Source organism: Hyaena hyaena, unplaced genomic scaffold (genome assembly GCF_003009895.1).
Source record: "Hyaena hyaena isolate Hyena2069 unplaced genomic scaffold, ASM300989v1 scaffold_99, whole genome shotgun sequence".
Lineage (NCBI taxonomy): Eukaryota > Metazoa > Chordata > Mammalia > Carnivora > Hyaenidae > Hyaena > Hyaena hyaena.
In genome coordinates this window covers 3,119,338-3,131,906 of record NW_024080731.1, presented here as the reverse complement: position 1 = coordinate 3,131,906, position 12,569 = coordinate 3,119,338, and the positions used below count along the sequence as shown (strand labels likewise).

General features: G+C 34.3%; 1 protein-coding gene across 1 annotated transcript in view; it reads right to left on the bottom strand.

Annotated features, from left to right (window-relative positions):
* Positions 1 to 12,569, bottom strand: part of PTPRQ (protein tyrosine phosphatase receptor type Q) — a 191,694-nt gene that overhangs the window by 88,105 nt on the left and 91,020 nt on the right. Inside the window, exon 26 of the mRNA XM_039235567.1 lies at positions 15 to 338. Coding sequence (XP_039091498.1) covers positions 15 to 338 — 324 coding nt within the window. The remainder of the gene's footprint in view (positions 1 to 14; positions 339 to 12,569) is intronic.

Here is a 12,569-nt window from a genome sequence, read left to right as displayed (position 1 = left end):
AAGATAATACTTACGGCCAGGCAGGGTTTGTGTAGATATCCAATTTGAAGCATGGCCGTAGCCAGCATTGGTGCTGGCAGCCACTTGGAATCTGTACCATCTAAATTTCTTTAACTCACACACCGTCTCTTCAGTTAGGTTAGCTTCGTAAAGGTATTGGATTTTTTGATACTCAACACATTCTTCAGAATCCCATTCTGTGCATTTCTGAGCCCGCAGCTGAGTGGTGATCTTGTAATTTTGGAAGTAGCCAAGAATAGTGTCAGGTCTCATCCATGTTAATGTTGCACTAGTTGACTGAACATTAGAAACAGCAATATTTGTGGGAACACTGGGGACTAAAAATTAAAGGAGAAAAATAGAAAACAATTAGAATTACCAAACAGTTTGTAAATGAAAGGAAGAAATGGATTCAAACAATGTCTCTATTATGCACCTAGTGGCAATCTCTTCTTCCAGCTGCCCTTAGTATCACCACATTTAATGAGCAGAACCTTAAGGTGATGCTTCAGAGACCACTGGCTCAAAAAGTAGAGGACAAAAGAACTGTGATTTTATTAATTCCCAATTTTGCTCCCAAATTCACTCATAAGAATTTTATATAAACTTACTTTGGCGTCATATATAAGTACTGATACAAAAGACAATTTATGCTCATTTAAACTTATGTACTTCATTGGGTATGGTCTGACTTTTAATATTCAGTTCCCAAGAAAAACATACTCATATATGAATGTCTAGATAGACACAATTACACCTTATATATAGTAAATGTTGACTATAAAATAATTTTAAATAAACAATATTATTAACTGAATTACTGAGTTATTTAATTAGCTGATTTTTGTTTTATCTTGCATATATTTAAAATTGACAAAACCTTTTCTAGAACATCATCCAGCAGACTATTAATACACACAGACTAACGTATCTGTATATTACCTACAATATGCATAGTCCTACTTGGAATCACTTAATAAATTTCATACCAACCACTGGTTTGCTTATGCATATCATGTGTCGAGCTCTGAGCCTGGTGTTAAGGATTCAAGATACGTAAGGCTTATGTCTTATTTTCAAGAAATAGCCATTTATTGAGCTAGTAATTATACAAGCACGTTATGGTTAGTAATACGAAAGAACAATGAACTAAGTGGTATAAGCACTTTCTTCCACCATACCTTTCCTGTGCGTGTACGAGGGCTTATTCTTAGAAGGCTGAGACAGAATGATACCAAGTGACTTGTGTGAAAATTATATAATTCACAAAAGTTATATGACAATAGCCACACTTAAAAATAAGAAAATGGTAAGTTAGAAAACTCATTCATTCCTAAACATATCATAGATATTTTTTAAGTTCATTTAATTATTTTGAGAGAGAGGGAGAGAGCACACAAATGAGGGAGGTGCAGAGAAGGAGAGGGAGAGAGAATCTCAGACAGGCTTCACACTGATAGTAGAGAGACTTGATATGCAGCCAGAACTCAGGAATTGTGAGATCATGACCTGAGTCACAGTCAGATGTTTAACTGACTGAGCCATCCAGGTGCCCCCTAAACATGTCATATTAATTTAGGATTCAATAAATATCTAATGAGCGCCTAATTTGTGTCAAGTGCTTAATAGCACTTATACAATAAAAGTAGAAATAAGTATTGTATATAATATTTTGAATGATGACTGGTGTTATGGGGAGAAATAAGGAAGAAATAAGAAAGAGAGAGATGTGCTTGAGGGATACTGAAATTTTTAATTGAGTAGTCAAAGAAGACGTGAAGTTCTAATCTAAAGCAATTTTTTAGATTAGAAGACATGATGTTCCTTATGAAGGTTGGGGGAAAGCCATGGGAATATTTGATAAAAGAATATTCCCTGCAGGGGAAAATGCATTATTATAGGCACTAAGTTGGAACTATGCATGGTATATTTGGAAAATAACAAGGAGGCCAGTGTGGTTAGACGGAGTTAATGTCTAAGAAGAAATAATGAGGGCTAGATTGTGTAGGATGACACTGTAGGACATTGTTATGACTTTCATTTGAGCAAAGGAATGACAAGTTCTAACATGTTTTCATGGAATCACACCAGCCACTATGCTGAGTATAGGCTGAAGGGAGACAAGGGTGAAAATAGGGAGAGCAATTTGTAGGCTGTTGGATTGACAACACAACAGATCATGATGGCCTGACCTGGATCGCAGCAGCAGAAATGAACGGAAGCATTCAGATGTTGAACATCATTTGAGGGGGGAGCTGACAGGATTTGCTGATGTGTGACATGTGGGGTGGAAGGGAAAAAGAGAGTAGAGGAATGCCTTAAGGTCTCTGGATTGAGGAAACAGAAAGATGAAGTCATTATTAACCAAGCTGGAAGGAGTAAGCTTTGGGGAGAGAGATTAAGAATTTATTTTGAGCATGTTAACTTTGAAATGCCTATCAGACACCCAGAAAGAGATGTTAAATAGTAGATGGATACATGAGTCTGGAGTTCTGTAGAAAGGTCTAGACTCCAGTTAAAAATTTATATTTCCTCTTAGATTTTTATTGAATTATCTATAGATCTATTGCTTATATATTTGCCTAAATCTGGAAGAGAAGAGAAAGTCTAATTCAATGGAAAACAGAAGTAGATAACTTAAAGCCATATGATCAGATTAAGTTATTCTATTTTCCAATACTAATATTTATCATTAAATCTTACTGTATTTAATTAAATATTAACCTTTAAAGTAGCATCACAAACAGAATGTTTGATATGCTACCTACAACACACCCCGTCTTCTGTTTTTAGTTATGCAGAAAAGCAACTAGAGAAAATGTTATTTTTAAGGAAAATTTACCTTATAGAGGAATCAGTTTTAGATCTGATTAAAATATAGAATTTTCATAAAAGGTAGAATTTCCATAATTTACTTAAATCTCTCAGACACTAAGTTTGAACTCAGACCACCTGTAGAGAAGACAAATTTAGATATATGGGCAATTTGGGAGTTCAGTAAAGTTTTAAGAGAAAGGTGGCATGTGAGATAGAATTTCACTGATTGTAAAGGTAGAGATTTAAAAAAGGGGGTAATGTGATCTAAGTCAAGTTCAACTACAGTTTATAATTCATACTGGCAATTACAAACAGAAAGGCTGTGTAAAAACCTGGGGACATACTGTGTTAGAAGTACTTATAGTTTGTCAGGCAATGGAAAGCTATCATTGTGTCAGAATGAGATGTTCAGAAATACATTTTATCAAGTCTAGGCTGGTAATTATACAACTGGAGAAGGGACAAATTTATAGATCACTGAATGTGTTCAGGATAAAGAAGACAGTAGCAATAAGAAAGAAATATATTTTGAGAGCTATTTTGGTGGTTGAATTCATGGAACAGGCAAATGAGTCAAAAGATGACGGGGTTAGAATTTGAAGAAAGTTTAGAGATGATCCTGTCAAAATTTGTCCTTTTATTTCTGGCCTTTATGTAGGCAGTTGTCCCCCTAAGATTCCTGGCCCCTGTGCACTCCCCTTCCTCCAATTTCTTCAACCAAGCACTGCTACAGGTGCTGATGTGAAAAAAATTTTTCAGCTGTAATTAAGAAACTAAATCAATCAAGGAGTGTACTTGTGATGAGCACTGGCTGTTGTATAGACTTGTTAAATCATTGTATTGTACACTTGAAACTAGTATTACACTGTTAACTGAAATTTAAATGAAAACTTAAAAAAAATAAAAAATAAACAGAATAGAGAGAGATTATCCAGTGGACCTGATTTTATAGCATGAATCCTTTAAAAGCAGAGTTTACTTTGGTTCATTATAGAGGAGGTAACATATTCTAGACAAGAGACATATTCAATGTACAAAAATTTATCCATTGCTGGTTTTGAAGAAGAGGGACATACGATAATCTAGGACTATTTCTAGAAATTAAGAGCAACCTCTTGGCAATGAGCCAGACAGGAAATGGGGATCTCAGATTTACAAGTGTAAGAAACCAAATTCTGCCACAACCTTGTGAGCTTAGAAGAGGATTGATCTCCACATGAGAATACAACTGAATGACATCTTGATTTCAGCTTGTGGATCTCTGGGTAAGGAATCCAGGCATAACATACCCAGACTTCTGACCGACAGAACTGTGTTAATAATCAATAGGTGTTGTTTAATTTACTTCATTTTATTTTTTTAATGTTTTATTTCAGAGAAAGAGAGAGAGAGAGAGCGAGCATGAGCAGGGGAGGGTCATAAAAAGGGAGACACAGAATCCGAAATAGGCTCCAGGCTCTGAGCTGTCAGCACAGAGCCCGACACGGGGCTCGAACCCACGAACTGGGAGATCATGACCTGAGCCGAAGTTAGACGCTTAACCGACTGAGCCACTCAGGCTCCCCAATAGGTGTTGTTTTAAATAACTAAATTTGTGATAACTTGTGACATACAATAGAAAACTAATATGATTTTATTTTATAAAATGACCAATTTCTACTTTTCTGCTCTCTGCTTAAATACACAGGTCAAAAGGAAACTCAAAATCTTGAGGTACTTCTTTTAAAATTTATTTACAGATAACTCTATTAGTTTGTCCTTCATCAGGGTTTTTAAATGTTTTTATTTATTTATTTGAGGAGGAGAGGGGGCAGAGAGAGAGAGGCAGAGAGAGAATCCCAAGCAGGCTCTGTGCTGCCAGTGCAGAGCACAATGTGGGGCTCAATCTCATGAACCCTGAGATCATGACCTGAGCTGACATCAAGAGTCAGATACTTAACTGACTGAGCCACCCAGGAGCCCCTGTACTTCATTGTTTTGAACTGATAGCCACCCTACTATAAATACTAATTCTACTCTGAAAACTCACCTTCAATAGGTCTAATCCTCTTTTTTTTAAATTATTTTTTAAATTTTATTTTAGAGATGAGGGGAGGGACAGAGAGAGAGAGAGAGAGAGAGAGAGAGAGAGAGAGAATCTTAAACAGGCTCCACACTCAGTGCAGAACCTGATGTAAGACTATATCTCACAACTCTGGGATCATGACCTGAGCTAAAATCAAGAGCTGGATGCTCAACCAACTTAGCCACCCAGGTGCCCTCTAATTCTCTTTTCATTGCCCTTTGTTCCAACATGTATACCAAAGATCTAGAAAGGTTTTGATTCTATATTCATATCAATAAAAAAAGATTGAGTAATTACTCCAAAATGTGTATGCTTATCATTTATTATGTACACATGCAAACATCAGTCTACGTCTTATTGTGTCTCGGGAGGTCTAGAGTAATGCTTTTTAATGTATGAACAAATGAGTAAGAGGACAGAACAGGAGATTTGATTTCAATAGATGGTCAGGGAAGGCTTTAATTTAATCGGAGAACTAACAGAGAAGGTGTAGCTTCCTAGGTGAAAAGAATCAGGATTTGTTAAGGTTCTGAGGGAAAAGAGCGTGGTTTTTAGGAACACTTAAGAAACATATCTGACTCCACAAGGAGATGGATAGAAAGGTAGGAAGCTGGAGATATAAGCCAGAATCAGATAATGTTAATTAAGCCTCTGGACTGGATTCAAGATTTTTAGATTTATCCTAAGTGCAGTGGGGATACTTGAGAAGGTTGACTTTTCATTTGCATTAAAATCATAGACTATTATCTGTTCTTTCCCTGGGAGCCAGGTAGTATGATCTGCACATTTTCCTTTCTTTTGAGTCCATGATCAACTACCCCTTCCATGTTTTAATTTTTCTTACCTAGTATTTCCTACTTTAGGAAGAAAAAGGGATGCATTAATTATCCAATTAATTGGAGAAGGCAAGAGTCTACCTTTTTCCCAGTTCTGCAAAAGGGATGACTAAATGCCCATGGTTCTATGACCAACCTTTTGCCCCCTCCAATATTCAGATTTTAGGAGTGAATGGCAAAATTTGTTATACAGTAAAAATTTTCAGCAGGTTAATACTGGTCCACAAACTCTTGTGTTTTCCAAATAAATACCACAAAGGGGGGAAAATAAAGATCTAAAGATAGTACTTTAACTTGAGAAACAAGAATTATTTGTAACCTGACCAAAAGAAGAGTAACAACAATTGAGCTGCCTTCCATTTGACAGGCACAGTGATGGCACATATGGGCACTCAATAAGTGTTGACTATATGAATAAGTTATGTTTTATTCAAACAGTTCTTTGGTTTTCATGTAGTACAAAATTTACCCACATATTCCAAATTTATTTAGAAATATAAACCAGAAATAAATCTAAGCTGAAGCCAAAGATACAGTATAACTCATAGACAATTTTTTTTAAAACAAGGCTACCTCAGTGGCACTCATAAATGACCAGCATTTATATGTGGTATCTTCTCTTTTGACGAACTGTGTGTTGAACTAGACTATTTCAAAGCAACTGCCCTATTGAATTTCAGATACAAAAAGGATTACACTCATTTTAGCATGGAGAATCAGATTTCCATTCTTTAAGAATGACTAAAAACCTCAATTTTTTTCTATCCACAGATGGTACTAATTTGAACACATCATTCCATGCTTCCTGGAGTAATCACACAGCTTGCTTAGATTTTCTAAACATGACTGAACTGTGATGAAGCGATCAACATTCACTGGCAAGGTATTCCATAAATTACATTTTTATTCATAAATTATTCTTATCTGTGATATCCTTTCATTATGATTGAAATGAAAGTCTGTAGAACTTATATATAAGTGACATTTGTTGTAGGTTGAATACATGTCAGTTGTTAGTGACTATTTAGTAGGGTTCCACTTAGAAGATGAAAAGTGAGTATAATGTGTAATTATGCTCTAAACTTCTGAATATCAATTATTAGAAGCTGCCAAGCTCCCATGATAAGATTCTTATGGTAGTCTGTATTGACTTCTCACCGACCTGATTAAGTATACTAACATGAAAGGCCAAGTTTCTTTAATTCTTTATTTATGACTATATATTTTTATCTTCTACCACAGATGTACTTTCTTTCAAGCAAAACAGATGCCTGAAAATTTATATTCATAAATTATATTTACAAAATTTAAAAAAGTATAAACACAATGTTTCTCATTTATTAAGAATATTTTTGTCTCTACTAATTGTAAATAATCTACAATCCTTTTAGAAACACAAAATGCCAATATGTGATCTGAGCATATACAAATAAAAGTATGGTTACCAACACGAACACAGTATGAATCAATATAAAAATAGAAATTCCTACAAAGTTGAATGCAAAAAATATTTCAGCGTACCAGATATAATTTTGCACTAATTTGAGTTTAATCAACAGCATTTGATGAACATTTATATTGAATGGTGTGAGCAAGTTATTAGTCTTAGGGCATAAGTTGCTTTTCATACACATATGAAAAGTAATTTAGCTAACAGAAACCACCACAAACAGGGGCGCCTGGGTGGCTTAGTCGGTTAAGCGTCCGACTTTCGCTTGGGTCATGATCTCCCCGTTCGTGGGTTAGAGCCCCTCGTCGGGCTCTGTGCTGACTGCCAGCTCAGAGCCTGGAGCCTGTTTCAGTCTGTGACTCTCCCTCTCTCTCTGACCCTCCCCTGCTCATGCTGCCTCTCTCTCTCTCTCTCTCAGAAATAAATAAAACATTAAAAAAAAAATTTAAAAAAAAAAAAAAAAAAAAAAGAAACCACCACAAACAGATGATGCCCAAAGGAAAGATTCAGTGGAAGAATATCTAGTGGCTATAATTTGATGGAACAATTGAGAATCAGTAACTATGTGTTAGAAAAGATGTTTAAGCACAATGAGTATGGGAAAGATACAAGTAGCTACAATTTGTCAAAGTCTAGAAAGTATACTAGACTGGAAAAAGAAAGTTTAAAGAAGTAATAAGGAAAAAGCGGGGTCCATCAAGTGTTATGTTATTGAAAAGCACCGAAAGTTTGAGAGGTGAGTTTAGGTAACTATTGGAGGCACTCATAAAGTCTAAACTTAAGGAAAGCCCGAGCCTCCACATAGCTAGTTAATAGGAAAAGTCTAATTTGATAGGAAGTGGTTAGATGTTGTATACATACAGTGGGATGCAGATTACAATAATAACGAAGAATAATCAGAAACAGAACTTTTAAAAAAGGCAAAAGAATATCAGCAGAAGGTGATTATTTATTGGGCAGAGAAGAGATAAAACACAGAATGAACCCAGGAATTGGGTCGATAGATAAAATGTACATTGTATACCTCCTAGAGGGAGACTATGATCTGGTTCTGTGTTATAGAAAATAACACAAAGGAACAATTTAAGATTGTAAATCTCTGTGATTATAAATAAAGAAAATTAAATGAATTAGAAAATGCAATCATCTCTATTACTGAGATGAAAGATATATTTCTCTCTCCCAAAAAAATCAAATGAACAGGTTACAAGGTAATTTAATGAACAGCATCCTCAACAACATCCTTCCACAGTAAATGGGAAGTACCTTTAACTGGGCTCTTTCTTATGATGTCTCTCAATGTGAGTAAGCAGAATAACCATTAAACATATTTTTGTAAAACTATTTCTTCAGAGGTTCTAATTATTCAGTTCAGACACGCTTCTCTCTAGAAGTCTGGCTTAATTCAGAAATAGATTTTGGAGCAGCTGGGCCAGAATTTATCAAAATAAGCTACATACACATGATTTTAGGTGGTACAACAAAGCTGGGAATATGGACTGACATACTGTTATTAATGCCGAATTAAATCATCTTAAAATATCCCATTCAAATGAAAGAGATCTGAGAAAGTATCTATAAGCAGGACAAAATTTTCTAAAAATGTTTAAAGTGTCTGTCCTACTGGTGTAGAGAGACATGGACAATTGGGGGATCCAAAACTCTGTGGGCCACAGCTATAATAATAGTAGTTTTTAAGTCAAGCTAGTACATAGCTTATTTATAGAAACATCTCAGTAAAACTTTTGCTTTTCTTTGTTTTCTGGAGAACACTGTAAAGAAAATGGGCTATACATGTTCTGCTTGGAGGGAAAGTGAGTTGATTTGTTTTATAAAGTCACTAGTTTGACAGTTCTACATACCACGAGATCTCATGAGAATATGCATCAAAAATGACAACTTTGATTTGAAATTATTTATCCGAAGCAGTTCTTAGGGAGTAATTACTGGCAGAGTTAGTTGTCTATTAAGAACAACTTATAACACCTGGAGACTACACTGCATCAGTGACATTAATGTAGAAATGAGAAAGACATACTGGTTTGTGGGGATTTGCTTGAGGGATTTGAGTAAATGACATGCTGGTTACATATCTTGTTAACATGAATAAATAGAGATATCTTGGGAGGAGAAGATTGGGTTAGTTTAAGAGGTCAAGAAAGACCAATTTGGGATAATTATGCATATGTAAGTTTGGAAATCCTAAGAGTAAATAAACATTTAAGGGGAATATTTGTATATTTAGTATCACAACAGCAGATGATGAACTGAGTCTCTGTAAAGATAGTAGTAAATGTGCAGTGAAGTAGGATTGGAAAAAGAAATCATAAAAAAACTCAGGTAAGCCCATAATATGTGGTATATATTGATATTAAGAAACATTTGTTTAACAGGGACACTTGTGTGGCCTAGTCAGTTGAGCATCTGACTTTGGCTCAGGTCATAATCTCATGGTTCCTTAGTTCAAGCCCCACATTAGGCTTAGAGCTGTCAGCGTGCAGCTTCAGATCCTTTGTACCCACCTCTCTCAGCCCCTCCCCTGCTTACACTTGCTCTCTTTTAAAAATAAATAAAACATTAAAAAAGAAGTATTTGTTTAATAAATGAATAAATGAACGAACAAATAGATTAATCCATGCACAGATCTCAAGAAGAAAGTGTCATGAATTCTGTAACCAATATTGACTGATGAAAAAGTGCCACCAATGCTGATCGTAAACAAATGCTACCTGAAACCATTCCTATTTTCTAAAGAGTGTGGCTGTACAGAAAACCTTGATAGATTAAAATATACCAAAGGAATCCAAGATCTAAAGTTGGGGAAACCTCTACCTGGATGAAATGACACTGGAATAAAGAACACCTGAAATAGTAATTATATAGAAAAGATATTGGTCTTTTCTCAATTGATTTAAATGCCTACTGGCCCTGTAAGTAAAGATAGTACAATAAATTGTGGTTCATAATGTGCATATATGTACATTATTTACAATATATAAATATCAAGTGCATGACACGAATAGCACAAAACATGGCAAAATGCATGAAACTGTATTTTTGCAACTTCATATATTTCATGTGAAATTGTACAATATTAAATAAACTATGACAAACTAAATAATCATATTGTAATTCCCTTGAGCAACCACTAAAAATAAGTATAGCTAAAAATCCAACAGGTTAATTAAAATAGAAAACTAAAACTATTCAATTAACCCAAAGGAAGGCAAGAAAGAGAGAAGAACTAAAAAAGAGATAAGACAAATAGAAAACAAATAGCAAATAGAACTAAACTCAATAAAATTAATAATGACTTTAAATACAGATTATTGGCATCTGGGTGGCTCAGTAGATTGAGCATCAGACTCTTGATATGGGCTCGGTCATGATTCCAGGGCCTGGAATCAAGCCCCATGTTGGGCTTCATGCTGAGTGAATGGCCTGCTTAAGATTCTTTCTTACTCTCCCTCTGCCCTCTCCCCAGATCATGTTGTCTCTCTCCAAAAAAAAAAAAAAAAAAAAAATATATACATATATATATATATACTACACATATATATTTATATAAAAAACATATACCAGAAAAGCACATACTATATATAAATAGATTAAATGTTCCACTTAAAAAGCAGAGATTGTCAGTCAAGATACAAATGAAAGGCCCAATTATACACTGTCCATCAGAGGCATACTTTGCTCTAATCAGGTACACAGTTTAAATATAACACAAATAATTCAAAAGTAAGGATAGAAAAAGATACGCAATTCAAACAATAAACTAAAAAACATGTGTCTATATTAATACAAACAAAAGAACTTTTTAAATTTAATTTATTTTTTATTAAAATTTTTAAAAAATCTTTATTTATAAAAATATATAAATAGAAAGTGACAGAGCGTGAGAGGGGGTGGAACAGAGAAAGGAGACACAGAATCCAAAGCAGGCTGCAGGCTCTGAGCTGTTAGCACAGAGCCCAAGGCAGGGCTCAAACTCATGAACCATAATATCATGACATGAGCCAAAGTCAGATGTTTAACCTACTGAGCCACCCATGCACCCCCAAACAAAAGAACTTTTAAGACAAGGAGTATTTCCAAAGATAAAAGAGACAGTTTATAATAATTAAAGGGTCAGCTAGGAAGTTATAACAATCATAAGTATGTATTTGTTAAAAAAAAAAAACAACTTTGAAGTACATGAACCAAACACTGACAGAAGTGAAAGAAGAACCAGACAAATCTATAATCATTATGGGATATTTTAACATTCTCTTTTCAATAACTGATAGGATTATTAAACTGAAAAGTTGTGGGATCTAGATTTGCAATATATTAGTATCAAACACATATAACAAATACATAGAACATCATAGCCAACAACTGAAGAATATACATTATTTTCAACTGTGCATGGAAGAATATTCAACAAGATAAATTGTATGCTGAGCCACTGAAAATTTCTCAAGAAACTTTTAAAAATTGTCTTAAAGATATATTCTGACAATGGCAATAAATTAAAAACTGATGACATGAGAATATCTAGAAATGTTCCAAATAATCAGAAATTAAACATGTTTTATATAATCATGGCTCAATGAAGAAATTGCAAAGGAAGTTAGAAAATATTTTATCTGAAAAGAAAAAAAATCTAAATTTTATGACATGCAATTATCTAGAGGGGATTATAGCTATAAATGATTATATTTGAAAAGAAGGAAGGTTTAAAATCATTATGCTAATTGAAATGAGAAACAGAAAGGTAAATACTACATAATGTCACTTATGTGTGGAATCTAAAAAAATCAAGCTCAGAGAGGATTTAACATCATTAATCATCACTGATATGAAAATAAAACATAACGAGATAGAAAATATTGACACCAACTGGAATATCTAAAATCAAAAAGATTGTTAACACCAAATTCTGGTGATACTGAGAAATAATTATAACTCTTATATATTGCTGTTGGGGGTGTATTTAAAATAGTATGACCATTTTAGAAAACTGTCAGTTTCTTAAACACAAACACATATCTAGACTATGACCCAGCAATTCCACAAGAAAAGATTTAAACAAAAATATCTATGGCAGTTTTATCCAAAACTTAGTTTGGGACAATCTACATGTACACACACACACACACACACACACACACACACACACACACAATAATGCAATATTCATAAGATGGAAAATTACCCAACAGTAAAAAAGAACAATTATTGAACTTTTCACAATTATGTTGAAAGAAATAGACCAGACATTAAAGACTACATGTAGCCAATGATTGAAATCATGGCAGTGGTTGCCCTGGAGAGTGAGTACCCAGGGAATTTTCTGTAGGAGATGGAAATATTCTATATGTTGTTGACTGATGTTACACGAGAGTATGCATTTGTA